General features: G+C 35.8%; 1 protein-coding gene across 4 annotated transcripts; it reads left to right on the top strand.

Moving 5' to 3' along the window:
- The first annotated feature begins 221 nt into the window (after positions 1–221).
- Positions 222–13,748, top strand: LOC135676648 (histone-lysine N-methyltransferase ATXR7-like). Of its 4 annotated transcripts, none has more exons than XM_065188058.1 (19): positions 222–549; positions 2,538–2,761; positions 2,859–3,441; positions 3,535–3,657; positions 5,002–5,340; positions 5,452–5,739; positions 5,848–6,165; positions 6,341–6,425; positions 6,505–6,893; positions 7,016–7,808; positions 7,913–8,310; positions 8,399–8,521; positions 8,600–8,680; positions 10,528–10,581; positions 10,666–10,817; positions 12,367–12,556; positions 12,727–12,780; positions 13,051–13,153; positions 13,537–13,748. In XM_065188058.1, the coding sequence occupies exons 1-16, from the start codon at positions 478–480 to the stop codon at positions 12,386–12,388; spliced, it is 4,044 nt and encodes a 1,347-aa protein (XP_065044130.1). In that variant the 5' UTR covers positions 222–477; the 3' UTR covers positions 12,389–12,556; positions 12,727–12,780; positions 13,051–13,153; positions 13,537–13,748. The 4 variants fall into 4 exon arrangements, with proteins under 4 accessions (XP_065044130.1, XP_065044128.1, XP_065044129.1 ...); XM_065188056.1 differs by having other exon boundaries at positions 12,644–12,780; XM_065188057.1 differs by lacking the exon at positions 13,051–13,153.
- Positions 13,749–14,181: the final 433 nt, after the last annotated feature.

The raw sequence follows: 14,181 nt of genomic DNA, 5'->3' as shown, positions 1-14,181 counted from the left end.
ATCACGTCTCTATTCAGATCCACCCGAATCCAATCGAAGTGGATCTTTGATAGTCCCGAAAAGCCCAATAACCCGTTTTGTTCTGATCCGGAACGACGACTCACGTAATATCGGATCAAACTCTACAGTACGGGTTACCGGATCGTTGCCACCTCGTCCCCATCCAATTTCTTCCCCGTTCGCATATATAAGTATGTTCGCGCTTGTTAACAGTTGCGTCGCGAGCCCTAGCTTTTTAATGTTCCTTTTTCTTTTCCTCCGTAAATTTCTCCGTCCTATCTGTCTCACGTCTCCTCCGTCTCATTCCTTCCCTTCTCCGCCTCGGTCCTCCTCCTGCCCTCTTATCTTCTTCGTGGCCGAGCCCGCGCCCAAACTTTAAGAGCGATTTCTCTTTCAGCACACACGGTAATTATACTTGTCCTCGCCTTGAGATCGGAGAAGGGTTCCATCTGTCTTTGATCTCGATAGCCAGAGAAAATGCCGCAGATCTGCATCTCGCCGCCCCCGCCCCGCGGGAACTCGCGGCTTCGCTTCTCGCCCACAGATCCGGTGAAGATCCCTTTCTTGCTTCCTCGATCGTCTTCGCGAGCAACCCTAAACCGCTAATGCCGTTTCCCCTGAATTTGGCGTTTGATATTTTGTTAATTAGGGTTAGGGTTTGATGATCCTGCCTACTGTTGTTCCTTCTTGGTGCTCGTGCATGGATCTACTTATTCACTATAATCATGTTTGATTAGCAACGATACTCGTGTTGTTGACTGTCATGCAGCTAGAACTAACCTTCTTTGTTATGACCACATGTTTTATCTTGACAGAATCCTTTCTAGGGTTCTCTTTGATTGTTAGTGGGAATTTTATGAGGCGGATTTGGGACGTTGGATTCCGTTTTGTTTGCATGTTTCATTATGGTACTGTGCTAATCGTCTTGGACCTTGTTACCGATCGTGGTGTGAGACACCGATTTAGAGGAAGCTCTCTTGCTTACTCTGTTGTTTGTGTTGGGATCCGACACTTCTACTTGGTCCATGATTTCCGAGTTTCCATTACCTATGTTACATGATGACTAGCCAAGCAAACCAATTCAGTGTTGCTCATGCATCTGTTTCATCACTGCTTATTAGTGCATAATCATGGTGTTATGACTAGTACATAAATCTCTTGGGAAGTTTCCTTCTGTCTCTGCAAACAGAAGCTGTTCGTGTTAGTGTGTTAAGAAATTTGAAAATCTGTTTAGGCCTTTGAATTGGAATGATGAGATGTCCAACATAAAAAATGGATGTCATAAACATACAGATGAATGAGACCCTTATAAAAAAAACTCTGATTACATATGTTAAATATCAAGCGAGTGAAAATGGCCTTTTCATTTTTAGGCTTCTTACAAAGTCACCAGCATTATAAATCTCCACTCATGACGTGAAACATATATGCCATAAAGTATCTTTTAAGATTATTTTTCTCCTGGGTTCTGGAATCTCCTTTTTTCTCTCCTTGTTGCATTGGACTAATTTCACAGAACGCTATGTGCATTATTTAATGAGTTCTCATTTGTTTCTCATCAGTTATCCATATTTGTGATACCTGCCATCTTTGTGCACCACACAAATGGAAATATTGTTCATTATTGTCTTTCTTTCTGCTTTCACATTTAGATTCCAACCCTTTGGAGGTAATTGCGTATTTCTTCTTCATTATTGTCTTTCTTTCTGCTTTCATATTTAAATTCCAGCAACCCTTTGGAGGTAATTGTGTATTTGTTTTTGCTATTTGTTGAACTGTTGGCAGCTTAAGGCAACTTTTGTGAGGTATCACATTTAGTTTTTTCTTTGTAAACTTGCATTAGATGTCCTTCCTCACCCTGAATATGCTTTTTAACCTAAGAGAGGCTACAGTTTAAGGCATGGGAAAATTGTCATATATATATATATATATGTATGTATGTATGTTTGTATGTATGTAGGACTATTTAAGATGGATCTCTGGGCATTTTGTTGGGCATTAACAGTAGGTGATCATGTGAGTAATTAATTGCCAATGATAGAATGGGGTGATGGACTTTTTATTTGCATTTGCATTTTTCTATATATGGATTTCGATCAATATTGAATGAATGGGAATATTGTTCATATTATGTTACATTAAACTTTTTATTTATCAGCCCCTTCTGGTTAGTGCAAAACTTCTGAAGAATTGGGACCATGGTATTAACTCTACCACAAGGACACCATTTATATCCTGATATAACCATTTCAACAAAAAAGGTAACTTCAGGTGCAAGGTTTCACTAATGTGGGCTCATTTGCAACTATATAGTTCCTTCCATGTCATAATGCAGCAACCACCCTTATATGATGTATCTCCTTTTTTAAATAAATAAATTACAAAATTAGTATGCTTATATGTTATGTGGCCTTTTTTTAATTAAAGTGCAATTGTGTTTCTATTCTGTTCCTTGGAAAAATCCTATTGTTCCCTTAATCTATTCGTCGAAGGTTATTTTGGGCTGATATGTTGGTTTTCTTCTTTTGGGGCTGTAGGTGGAGTGCGAGGAACTTGTACCAGAGAGAGTCTGCATAAATTGCTGCAGCAGTGACACCAGGCCTTGTTCGACAGATTCTTACGGTTTTATTAAATATGCTTCATCGATGAAAAAGATGAAGTTGTCTGGACTTCACTTATCTCAAGAGGAAGCAAAAAATTGTATGGGTGACATAAGTGATTATTTTTCTCGAGGTCATGCTGAAGGCCACTCGTCTTGTTGGTACACCTGCTACTTGCTGCTCTTTTCTTTTTTTATATTCTTCCAAGAGTTTTTTAAAACCGCGAATCCCATTTTATTCTTGTGGTATAATACTTAGGTATTCAGACAAGGATAACTGGTTATCCTGTTGTTGTGATCCTGTGGAAGTAGGCTCATATGCTGCCATGGAAGGAAGTTCTCAATCTTTGGTTAACAGCAGTGAGATCTCTTTACCACATGGCACTAGTCATACACCTCCTCAGAACGGTGCTTGTGGTGGATATGCTCAATTTTCTGTCGTTGGATGGATGTATGTTAATGAAAATGGCAACATGTGTGGACCATACAGTCAAGGACAACTTATTGAGGGCTTATCCTCAGGGTTCTTGCCTGAAGAACTTCCCATATATCCTGTTGTTAATGGAAGTGTTATGAATGCAGTTGCCCTGAAGTATTTAAAGCAGTTTTCAAGCCCAATATATTCAGCTTCAAGAGTTGCTGGTGCAGCATCAAGTCAAACTTCTGAGCTGGCACGCCGTAATTCTTTGCCATATGAAGTAGATGAGTCTGTAAGCTATTCCTCATTGTACTCAACTCAACCATCAGAGGCACAGTTGACTATTTCATATGGAGCTCAAAGTTCTGAACAGGGACTAACCAATACGGGCATGATCAAATGTACTTCATCGGTGCTTCTAAGGGTAACTTCTTTATATTCAAACAAAGTTGGTCTAATTTGCTTGGTCTAGTTTCCCAACTAATTCAAATTAATCAATGGGCTTTTTCTGAAGCAGTCACTCTCAAGTGAAGAGAGCTGCTGGATGTTCGAGGATCAGGAGGGTAGAAAACATGGAGCACATTCATTTGCAGAATTGTATTATTGGCATCACAACAGTTATCTTGATGATTCTTTAATGGTAAGAAAATGTAGCTTTTGATTAATTATGGTCGGTCAATTCTGCTTTCCTTTTTGTTGAATATATATAAACGACACGGTGCTGTTTATTGTGTGATTAGGATAAATTTCATGTCCTGCAAATGATGGACTGCATCGCAATATGTGAGAATGTTCTTTCATGACCAGTTTCAGCTTAAACTGGGCCATAGTCTGATAGTACACAAGCTCTCCTAGAACATGGGAAAGTTAAAGACCCATATCCTTTTTTTCATATCTGTAGCACTCAAAATGCTAGTTTGCATGGTGGATACCACTTCTGTCAATGTTAGGTCTTGTTATTCCTTTGACTGATATCATTAATTACAAATTCTTGTTTGAGGAAGAACCTATCTTTCTCTCCCTTCCTCTCTTTGTGAGTCAGCATTGCATGTTAATGTATATATTTTCATGGTCATGTCATGTTCACAAAGTTAGTGGTTGTGCTGCTTTTTTTTTTCGTTGTTATTGTTGTTGCTGCTGCAGCCACTCCTAGAAGCTCCTTTGGTACCGAAAGTGCACCTGTTATAATATTTATTCATGCCCAGAAGGTCATTTTAGATCTTATACAGGGGCTTCATTTGTTTCAAGGAATCTAGCAATGCGTAAAATTTGAAGTCAGCTACCTGTCCAGTCTATTTTCATCATAGTATTTGACTTTGAAGTATATATAGTAAAAAAAATGTACTGCATTAATTGCTGAGAAATTGCTTTTTATGTTTTTGCAGAATTATAATTGTTTATTAATCTGGTTATGGGCAACCTTTTAACCTGTCTATAAGTTCTGAGCTTTATCATTATGTCTACTTGGTTGATGTTTCCACATGGTGAAGGATTCTGAAGATAAGCCTGCAAGTTCTCATTGTGCGCTTCTACAGATAATCCACATTGTTGTTCAATTTCATCGTGTTTTGCCTTGTGCACAGTTTGTAGAATGTTACTTTCATAATGCTTTAAAATTTCATATAAAGGTGTGGCAAAGAATCTTGTTCACTTTTGTTGATGGGTGGGATCTTGGGATTTGCATATCAAGATGCTGAATAATATCTGTCTCTGGGCATAATGTTCTTCAGTAGCTTTTAGCTTTCTATCTAGTTTGCGTGTTTGTATATGAGAAAGAAGCCTTTTAGTTAATAGGTGGAATCTTGGGGTTTGCATATTAATAATCTGCTTAATCTCTGCCTTTTTTGTGCTATACATGTGCTACTACTATATTATGATGTTATTTGGCAAGATGCATGTTCCGGTATTATTTCTCCTTGCTTTCTACTATTCTGGTCCATTGTGCTTCAATTTTTGCCTAACATTCACTTTCTTCCTTTTGTAGATATACCATGTGGATAATAAAATTGGGCCATTTACTCTTGCATCTTTAGTTGAAGAATGGAGCAGAATTTCCAACCAGAACGTATCTGAAACTGATTTTAAGAGCGAAGATACTGACAGGGATTTGAACAGTTCTTTTACCAGACTCATGTCTAATATATCAGAAGAAGTCTCAATTCAGTTGCAGTCTGTCATAATGAAAGCAGCTCGACGGGCTCTATTGGATGAAATCTTTAGCAGCATCATACCAGAGTTTATTTCATCAAAGAAAGCTCAGAAATATGTCAGGCCAGACTTAACACATCAGGGTACTAAAACATATGGTTCATCTAAAGGGAAGGTAATTAGTGGAACTGAGATCATTGTTATTCTTTATTTTTTTAATGGAACAATGTTTTCATTTTCACTTTCATCTTAAACTTTCGATTGAGAATAGTTTACCATTTTGTAGGTAGAAGTTGCTGTTTCACATGAGGTAACTGTGTCTCAGCAAACATGTTCAGAACATTCCAGCAGCTATGATAACTTTCCAGAATTATTGCTAGCACTTTGCAAATTCTTGTACTATGATAGTATGAAAGCTTTGTGGGACACCGTTCTTTGTGATCCTGTAGCAGAATACTGTGGTGCATGGCTTAAAAGAAGGCGTTGGTCTGCATTTCCATGTTCACCTGTTATTGCTGATTGTGAGAGGCAGGATCTGCCCAAGATGGATGTTATGCAAAAGAATAATGATAATGTAACACCTTTTATTTCTTCTAGAAAACTCTTTGGTTTAATTGATTTATTTTTTGATAATGGTTTCTCTATATATTCTGTATATATTTTTTATGCTGCAATTTTCTAGGTAGTCTTGCAACGAGAGCAACTAAGAAATGACATGGATTTTCCCCCTGGATTTGGACCTGGCAAGGGACCTGCACATACTTCTGCTCATTCACCTTTGATTGCAGAAGCTGGTTGTCTAATGGATGAGGAGGTGGATATAGCAAAATATGCCGCTTGTGATGCCAGTTTACCTAGAGATCTAATATATACACAACAAAGTTTAGAGAATGAATTATATGTGTCGGCCAAGACATCTTTGTTCCCTTTTTTTGAGGATGTCATAAAAGAGGAGTTAACAAACTTGTTTTGCTTGGAAGCAGAGTATAAAAAGGATGATGTAAGTTACATGCAAAGATCTTATTTGTTATGTTCTTTTGGTTCTTAGCATTTTAATATCTTTTTATCATTTAGATGTTTTCTTTAGCTGCTGATTGCCTTAAAATAGGTAATTGTTTGTGAGATCTTATTTCCTTAAATGGTCTGATAAATTTTGGTTATTCTTCTGATAACAGGAAATCTTTAATGTGACAGAACGCCATGATCAATCTGTGTCTAGTTCACTTGATCTGACTGCTGATGTGGCGATAGAGCTCGCTGGTATTTTTTTCTTTTAAATAGATTATGAAATTTATTTGGAGTTGTGATTGGAAAGCAGATCTTTTGTTTTTTGAAACAGAATCAGCAATTCCTTCTACGTACTGTATAAATAATGCTATTGAACAATTGGGCTTTCCAATTAGCTCTGGGTCTTGTGATGATAATGATGATGCTATTACTGATGAACCACCACCTCCTGGATTGGATGACTGTTCATCAATGATTCTTCCTCGAAAAGCTAAATTTCAGCCTGCAAAGATGATGGGGCATATTCCTCTCATTGACAAGTATGTGACAATGGCAGTTTTCCGCCAAAAGTTGCACGATCAAGTTCTTAAAATGTGGAAGTCCTCTTACTTCAATGATGCTCTCCATAAATGTTTTCTTTCTTGTGGTGCTTTGAGAAAATTTACATTGGATGCTACTGATGTTGACAGTAAGAGAGGATGCCAGAAAGACATGCTCAAGGTATATTGTTTAGCTTTTCTGCATCTCTTTGGTTTTCGTTATGTCTTCATTTCTCTTGTTACTATTTCTCTAGTACTTTTTTGGTTGATTTTTTTAATTCTTTATCATTTCACCTTTTTTAGGATGGGGCCTATCGGTCAACTGATGCATCTCTGGTAACCGGAAAATATACTTATTATCGGAAGAGAAGGTTTGGCAAGAAAATATCAGACCTGCCCTTAGATTGTTCAGAGAATTCTGGATTATCCAAGCAAGATGTGGACACCTTGCAAGGCCAGAGGATGCTTGAATCAAAACCAAAGTCAGCAGTAAAAAGGACACTACTTGATGTGAGTTCTCAAGAATTAAAAAGTTACAGGACTGAAAATCTGCTGAATAGGCCATCTATGCAGGCTAGTAACAAAACAGAATCACCTGATGCTTGTAGTTTATCAAGAAAAAGACGGAGATTGAGAAAGGCTTATGAGATTCATAAAGAAGCCTCCACAATTCCATGCAATGCTGAATTGCTTTCTCCAAATGATATAGATCCTCTTATGGATGATTCATGGGACAAGGTTAAAGTGGTATCTACTGTTGGTATCAAATACCAGGCTAGTGACCAAAAAGAATTATCTGATCCTTGTGGTGTATTAAGAAAAAGACATAAGTTGAGAAAGAAGACTCATGGGAACCATGGAGAAGCATCCACACTTTCGTGCAATGCTGAATTGGAATCTCCTGTAATAGATTCTATTGTTGATGATTCATGTGATACAGTTGAAGTGGTTTCTACTATTGATATCAAACACAAGTTGGAAGCAGTTTTAGTTCAGCAACAAAATTCCAACGAGAAAGTTGATGACAATAATGATTGTGGTCTGAGGGTACAAGAAGCATCCAATAAATTGTTCACTTCTAAGGACATTTCAAAATGTAAGTATATAGCTCAAGCTTGTGTTCTTTTTCTAATGTTCTTTGCATTTATATCATGAAAATGTTATTCATTTCATTTTTTTGTTGTTCCTTCATTTCGACAGCAAGAAGATTTTCTCGACTGAAGAGAAAGGCTGAGTTGAATCAACTTACACATCCTAAAATTTCAAAATTATCATCTATGAGTTCTTCTAAGAAATCAAAGCATAAACGCCCTACAAAGCATAAGGTTAAACCAACGTTTCCATGTCCCATTTCGGATGGGTGTGCTCGGTCTTCCATCAATGGCTGGGAATGGCATAAATGGTCAAAGACTGCACTACCCTCTGAGAGGGCTCGCGTAAGAGGCATTCGGGTCCATACATACTCATTAGGTTTTCAGCCTAATGCTTCCCAAAATTCAAATCCTAAGGGCCCTTCTGCAAGAACAAATAGGGTTAAGCTCCGCAACCTTCTTGCTGCTGCTGAAGGTGCTGAGCTATTGAAAGTCAATCAGTTGAAGGTGCTTAAAGAAAACACTCCATCTAAGTAAAAACACTCCATATTAAAGAAAACATTTTATCAATTACCTTTTCATCTCCTCTTTGTAGGCAAGGAAAAAACGGCTTCGTTTCCAAAGGAGCAAGATACATGATTGGGGTCTGGTTGCACTCGAGCCAATTGATGCAGAAGATTTTGTGATTGAATATGTGGGCGAATTGATCCGTCGGCGGGTAAAAAGTTATTTCTTTTGCAACAACTTATTATGTTCTACATTTGGAGAGAAAAATTAATCAGGACTGTGGATACAGATATCTGACGTACGTGAGCGCCAGTATGAAAAGATGGGAATTGGCAGCAGTTATCTATTTAGATTAGATGATGATTATGTGGTGAGCAATTTTCGCTATACTTAAACTTGTGCCTTCTTTTCTTTTTCTGCTCTTTACTATAAATACTTTTGGAATTTACCATATAATTTTTATTTTTATACAAGTGTACATTTTGGAATTTTGCAATGCTAGAAAGCATTGATATTGTCAAATTGATGGCCGTAGGTGTAAATGAATTCCGTGTTTCATGTTCTATCTTTTAAACTCCATTTCTGGGCACTTTGAAACTTAATGGGTTATTCTAGGTTGATATTGTGAGTAAAATTATGTCAGAACCAACATGAGCATGAATTTATATGTAGTTCACATTAGGATTAGGTCATCTTGTAAGTATGTTGTGGTATCCTCATCACTCAGGATGTGTACAATTTTTGCAAGATAGAATGGAAGATGGTTAATTATTTTTAAATGTGAAAACTTAGTGTAATCTCAAGATTGAAGTTGAGTGTGGAGTTTGAAAAAAGAAGTGACACCATCATTATGGGAAATTTTGTTGCAAATCATGTTCAAAGGTTAATGTCACTAATCACATTTATTGTTTTTGTCCAAATGCAATCTTTTCGTCTGTTAGACAAAAAATTGGTGGTCATGTTGTGAAGTTCAAAAGGCAGTTCTTGGAAAAAGGGAAAATTAAGTAGCTCGCTAAGAGAATTTCAAATGAAAGATTTAAGTTAGCAAAAGTGAAGATTAAAGGCTCTTGGCAAAAAAGTATTGATTTTAAGAAAATATATATAAGTAGGAATAATGGCTGATACATATGCTACCAGCAGAGAACTAGAAGACATTTGAAAATGGAAAGTAGATAGGTTCGAGAGGGAACATAAAGTACTGTTTAGCCCTTAGGCAAATAAACTTTGACTTCTAATTTAAAAATCAGATCAATTGCAACAAATTGTATGGATTTATGGGTAGTTTTTTTTTATAGCAAATTAGGACTCCATTGAAGTAAATTCTGGTAAAAGAATTATTAATCCAAAAAATTTACATTAATAAAATTTTGAAAACTCTCTGAACTCGTTCTTTATGGCTAATCAATTATCCTGGACTGTGTTATTTATATATAATAAGATCTCCTGGCGCTAATACAACAAAAGATTGGACACGACCTGCACAGCAACCACTAAAATTAATGACAAATTTATTCTGAAATAAATGCAAAACAGGAAGACCCAACTTATGTGTGATCTGAATCCAGACTTAAAATAAGCCTAAACTAGACCTATCCATCTTAGTCAATGACTTGTAGGTAGTTGCAAAAGATTTTGGTAAAAATTATAGCATTAATGGAAGTACTTTAGTATTTGAGAAGTAACTATACTTACAATATCAACAGAATTTTAGAAATCAATTCCATTTTTTCTAAGCATCACAACTTGTAGGTTTGTTAGAAGTCCATATTAAATTGAATTAATGAATTAATTTTAAGTTGTGGATTGTTCTTCAGTTTGTAGAATTGAATTCCAAAATTTTAGATAGATTATTAAATTTATTAACAGAATCTGTTAGATACAAATGAAGAAATGAAAGTTAAATTACTCTTTCTAGGTTAGGATCTTGATCACTCTTCCTTGGATATGATCAGAATTTCTTATCATTTCTTTAGATTTTATTGATGGTCTGATAGTTTGATAAATTCAAACTTTTTAAATTGTAATATAATGTTAATAAAGACTGTTATTGCATTTAGTGTAATCTAATCAGTATCTTTTGTGGGTCCTTAGTCTTCTAAAACTCATGCTAAATACCTGGTGCAAGTGCAATAACTATTTGTGCAAATTGCATAGACAATTGGCTATTTTACCTGCTTGGGCATGTGCCATCATTATCGGTAATTTTATGTTTTTCAGGTCGATGCTACCAAACGAGGTGGATTAGCAAGGTTTATTAATCATTCTTGTGAGGTACTTGCTTTAGTTGATTCTTTCTTGGTGAATGTTAGAGAGTTTTTTTGAGTTCTCGTTCTGAGGATGTTGATTTTTTCTCAGCCAAACTGTTATACAAAGGTGATTACTGTTGAGGGTCAAAAGAAGATCTTTATCTATGCCAAGAGACATATATCTGCTGGTGAAGAAATTACTTACAATTACAAATTTCCTCTTGAAGAACAAAAGATCCCATGTAATTGTGGTTCTCAAAGGTAATGCTAGATAAGCTATTTTGCAGTTGTTAAGAGAAGTTTTGGCTGCTTATCGTTGGTGACTTTGCATGTTATGGTGGATATTTATCTAGAATCTATGGTTCTTTTGTCTGCTTGATATTCAATGTTTGTACTCTCTCTCTCTGCGCAGAGGGCAGGCAACCTGTCCATGGACTATGTTCTCTCTGACAAAAGAATAATGTGTTGTGCTTGAGACTTATATATGTGTCAGTTGAAGTATGGAATGCAATTCTGTTGTTGGAACTGTGGAATTCTACAGATGTTTTGGTTTTCTGGAGCAAACATGAATTTATTTTTGTTTGGTGTTAACATTGATGCATCAAAACTTACTTGAGTTTACCAATAAATGATAGACAAGCTGTATATCATTCTGCATTAATATGAAATTTTGCACTATATATAGAACAAAAACCATGATGGACCACTTAGGGTTGACTATTCGTTTCTGTTAATATTTTTGTCACGCAACTGCTTAGTTTCTAACCACATTTTCCATTGTATTTGCTCAAATCATTTTTCTTCTATGTGTCATCTTTGTATTATCTGTCTCTTGAATGTGTGATGACTACTTATTTCCAAATGTCTGTTGGACATATCAGGGCCACATCAATAGTTGGTTTTACTTATTTGACCTTGTGTAATTCATAAGATTGTTGCACAAACTAGTTGTATTGGTTGCACGGGCAGGTTGGATTGAACAGACTGACTAATTACTAACCATAAATGACTATTCTCTGTTAATGTCATTGTGACTCAGCTATTGTGTAGGGGCAAGTTTGTAGAACCTGTAAATTCATCATCTCACAATGAATAAGATCTTCCATTCATCTTTCTTGTTTCAGACTTCTTTCTGCAGACTGATTCATTCCTTTTATTCTTACGTTAATCATCTTGTCTTCTTTATGGAGAGTATTTTGTCAATGTTCTTTTTTTCGGACAATATCATGGGATAATCTTTTTTTTTTTTTTTTTGTCTTTTTCAATAATACCTTTCTGCAAGATATGTCTTGGAAGTGGTTGAAGTAGGGTTTATTGCTGCCAATGGGTCTGGTTGACCTTGTTTGGAGTGACAGGATTAAAGGTCCTTTATTTGTCTAAAACAACTTTTACTTATTTTAGGATGATAATCAAATAGTTTTAATTAGCATTTTAAATATTTTCTGGGCAAGTTTTCCGAGCTGGAATACAATTATAGCCCTTCGGAAGCAACCTAGAGTCAGAGAAACAACATAGAGTAGTAGGAGCCAAATGTGAGTGGCAAGTGCCAATACTCTGTTGGATCGCATAAATTCTCTGTATCTTTCCAAAGTGGAGGTCCAAGTTTGACAACCACAAGTAAGATGCCCACAAGACTTAGCTAAGCTATCACTGGCAATAGTAATTGCATGAAGAAGGAAATTCAGATGTTACAGGTGCTATGTTTTTTAGAAACAGATTCCAAAATAAGAAAGTCAGCTTGATGCTTATCTTGGATGATAATTTGCAATACCTCCTTTGACATTTGCCTTATATTTTTTTTCTCGTGCAGGTGCCGGGGATCCATGAACTGAAGATGAGTGAATATTCATGATGAGCATGTGTTATTGGATCTCATCTCTTGATGCACTTGGTGAAATCAAAATTGTGTTCTCTACTAATGTTCTATATTCGTAAACTGAAGTCCTAGGGGCTATGTCTGTTGCTGCTGGAAGTATGATGCTCCTCCATTTGATTCAAAGGTATTAAGCTGTTATTGTCTATAATTCCTTTGTTTTATGTGTCATTTTAACAAGCAATACATAAAGTTGAAGTTGTTACCATTGTAGATCATATGGTACAATGATGTTCATATCATGGTGCATCCTGAGTGGTCATACAAGTTTCGGCTGGGTTGTTTAATTTGACACAGGAAACTGGAAGCTGCTGTGAAGATCTTCATTTATGATTTGTGCAACACTTTTTTGTATGTATCTAATCATCCTACACTTTCTTTCTCTGTAACATACTTGTTGCGGTGTCGGCTTCAAGAATTTATACATTTAAAATTTTTTGTTTAAGTATGATGTGCTTGGATTTATTTGAGAAAAAAATAGCCGTTGGAATTTACGATGAGTCAAGAAATAAACATCGAAATATGGAAGCTTTATTGTTAAAGAAGATGAATAAGAACCTTTCTATTTGTTTCACTTTATGTATTATATGTAATATATGCTTTTAAAATGTTCTTTTGTAGGTTTGCCCTACTGGGTAGCAGACAATATCCTTAATAAAGTAGATTGAGAATGTAGTTGCTCCTGTAGTTCGTTGATGGTCAATTTTGGTGAATGCTATTCAAGGTGCAAGTTATTCAGGTTTATGAAAGTTCATATATATGCTCATTATAAGAAAAGTTGTGAGACTACATTTTAAGAGAAACCAAATCCAAAATGTTTACATAATATAGAACTTGAAAACAAATAATGTAGTTTTTCATATTGGATGGGGCATTGAAATGTGTAATTTTTTTTCGTTCTTTTGAGATTTTAGATTTTAGATTTACCCAGAACAGCATTTTGAAAACTTGTGGTTCAATCTTTTTTAAGCTCCTGCAAAATGGGTACATAAAGTGCTTAACCTTAGTGCCTTTAATGCACAATGTTCATTAGACTTTTAAATGTAAAATTTATCTTTATGGGTTGTATTTTCTGAAGACCTGATTGTTGAGTTTTTGTTGTTTCAGGTTTGAATTAACTGCATATCTGGGTAGCCACGTTCTATTTCCATCATGCGTCATTTTTTTTCTCTGGTTGCAAACGAGTTCTCTACCGTCAAGGTTAATAACTGTTTTGACCCTTCCAAATATGTGGGGTTGTCGAAATTTGTAAATTTTGTATGGCCTGAACGGGATTGATTCATCAATTTAATAATAATAGCTACCACGAGTTTAGTGCATACCTCACCAGCTTAATTTCTCGTTGTTTCAATGACAAATTTTTGATTCATCTATCTTTAATGTAGTTAGTGATGATAAAGCTCAATTGTGTTTAAATCTTTTACGACAACAGCAATATGATGGCGAGTTAATGGTTTGCACATTTGCACTTCTGATTTGTTTTTTCGGTCTATTTAAAAATATAATAATATGTTAAAATCAACCATTAGTATAATGGTGGCAATACATGATCGTTCAGATAGTGATGGTGTTATGCTTTCAGGGCGTAATTGAGTGTAAATTTATTATAAGTTGTTCTTTACGAGTGTTTTTCAACTTCTGATTTGTTTTCCAATCCTTGAGTGCACTTTTAGGAAACTGTCAGGGGTAATATGAAGTAGTAGTAAAGTGTTGGGATTTGTTGAATCCATTATTGTATGTTTATTCGACATT

This window comes from Musa acuminata, chromosome BXJ1-6, assembly GCF_036884655.1.
Source record: "Musa acuminata AAA Group cultivar baxijiao chromosome BXJ1-6, Cavendish_Baxijiao_AAA, whole genome shotgun sequence".
Taxonomy (NCBI): Eukaryota; Viridiplantae; Streptophyta; class Magnoliopsida; order Zingiberales; family Musaceae; genus Musa; species Musa acuminata.
This window is presented reverse-complemented; position numbering and strand designations above follow the sequence as displayed.

Coding starts and splice junctions, on each gene's coding strand:
- LOC135676648 (XM_065188057.1), top strand. CDS start 478: ATGCCGCAGATCTGCATCTCGCCGCCCCCGCCCCGCGGGAACTCGCGG. Junction 6,426..6,504: donor TGTGGCGATAGAGCTCGCTG/GTATTTTTTTCT, acceptor TTTTTGAAACAG/AATCAGCAATTCCTTCTACG. Junction 8,681..10,527: donor GATTAGATGATGATTATGTG/GTGAGCAATTTT, acceptor TATGTTTTTCAG/GTCGATGCTACCAAACGAGG.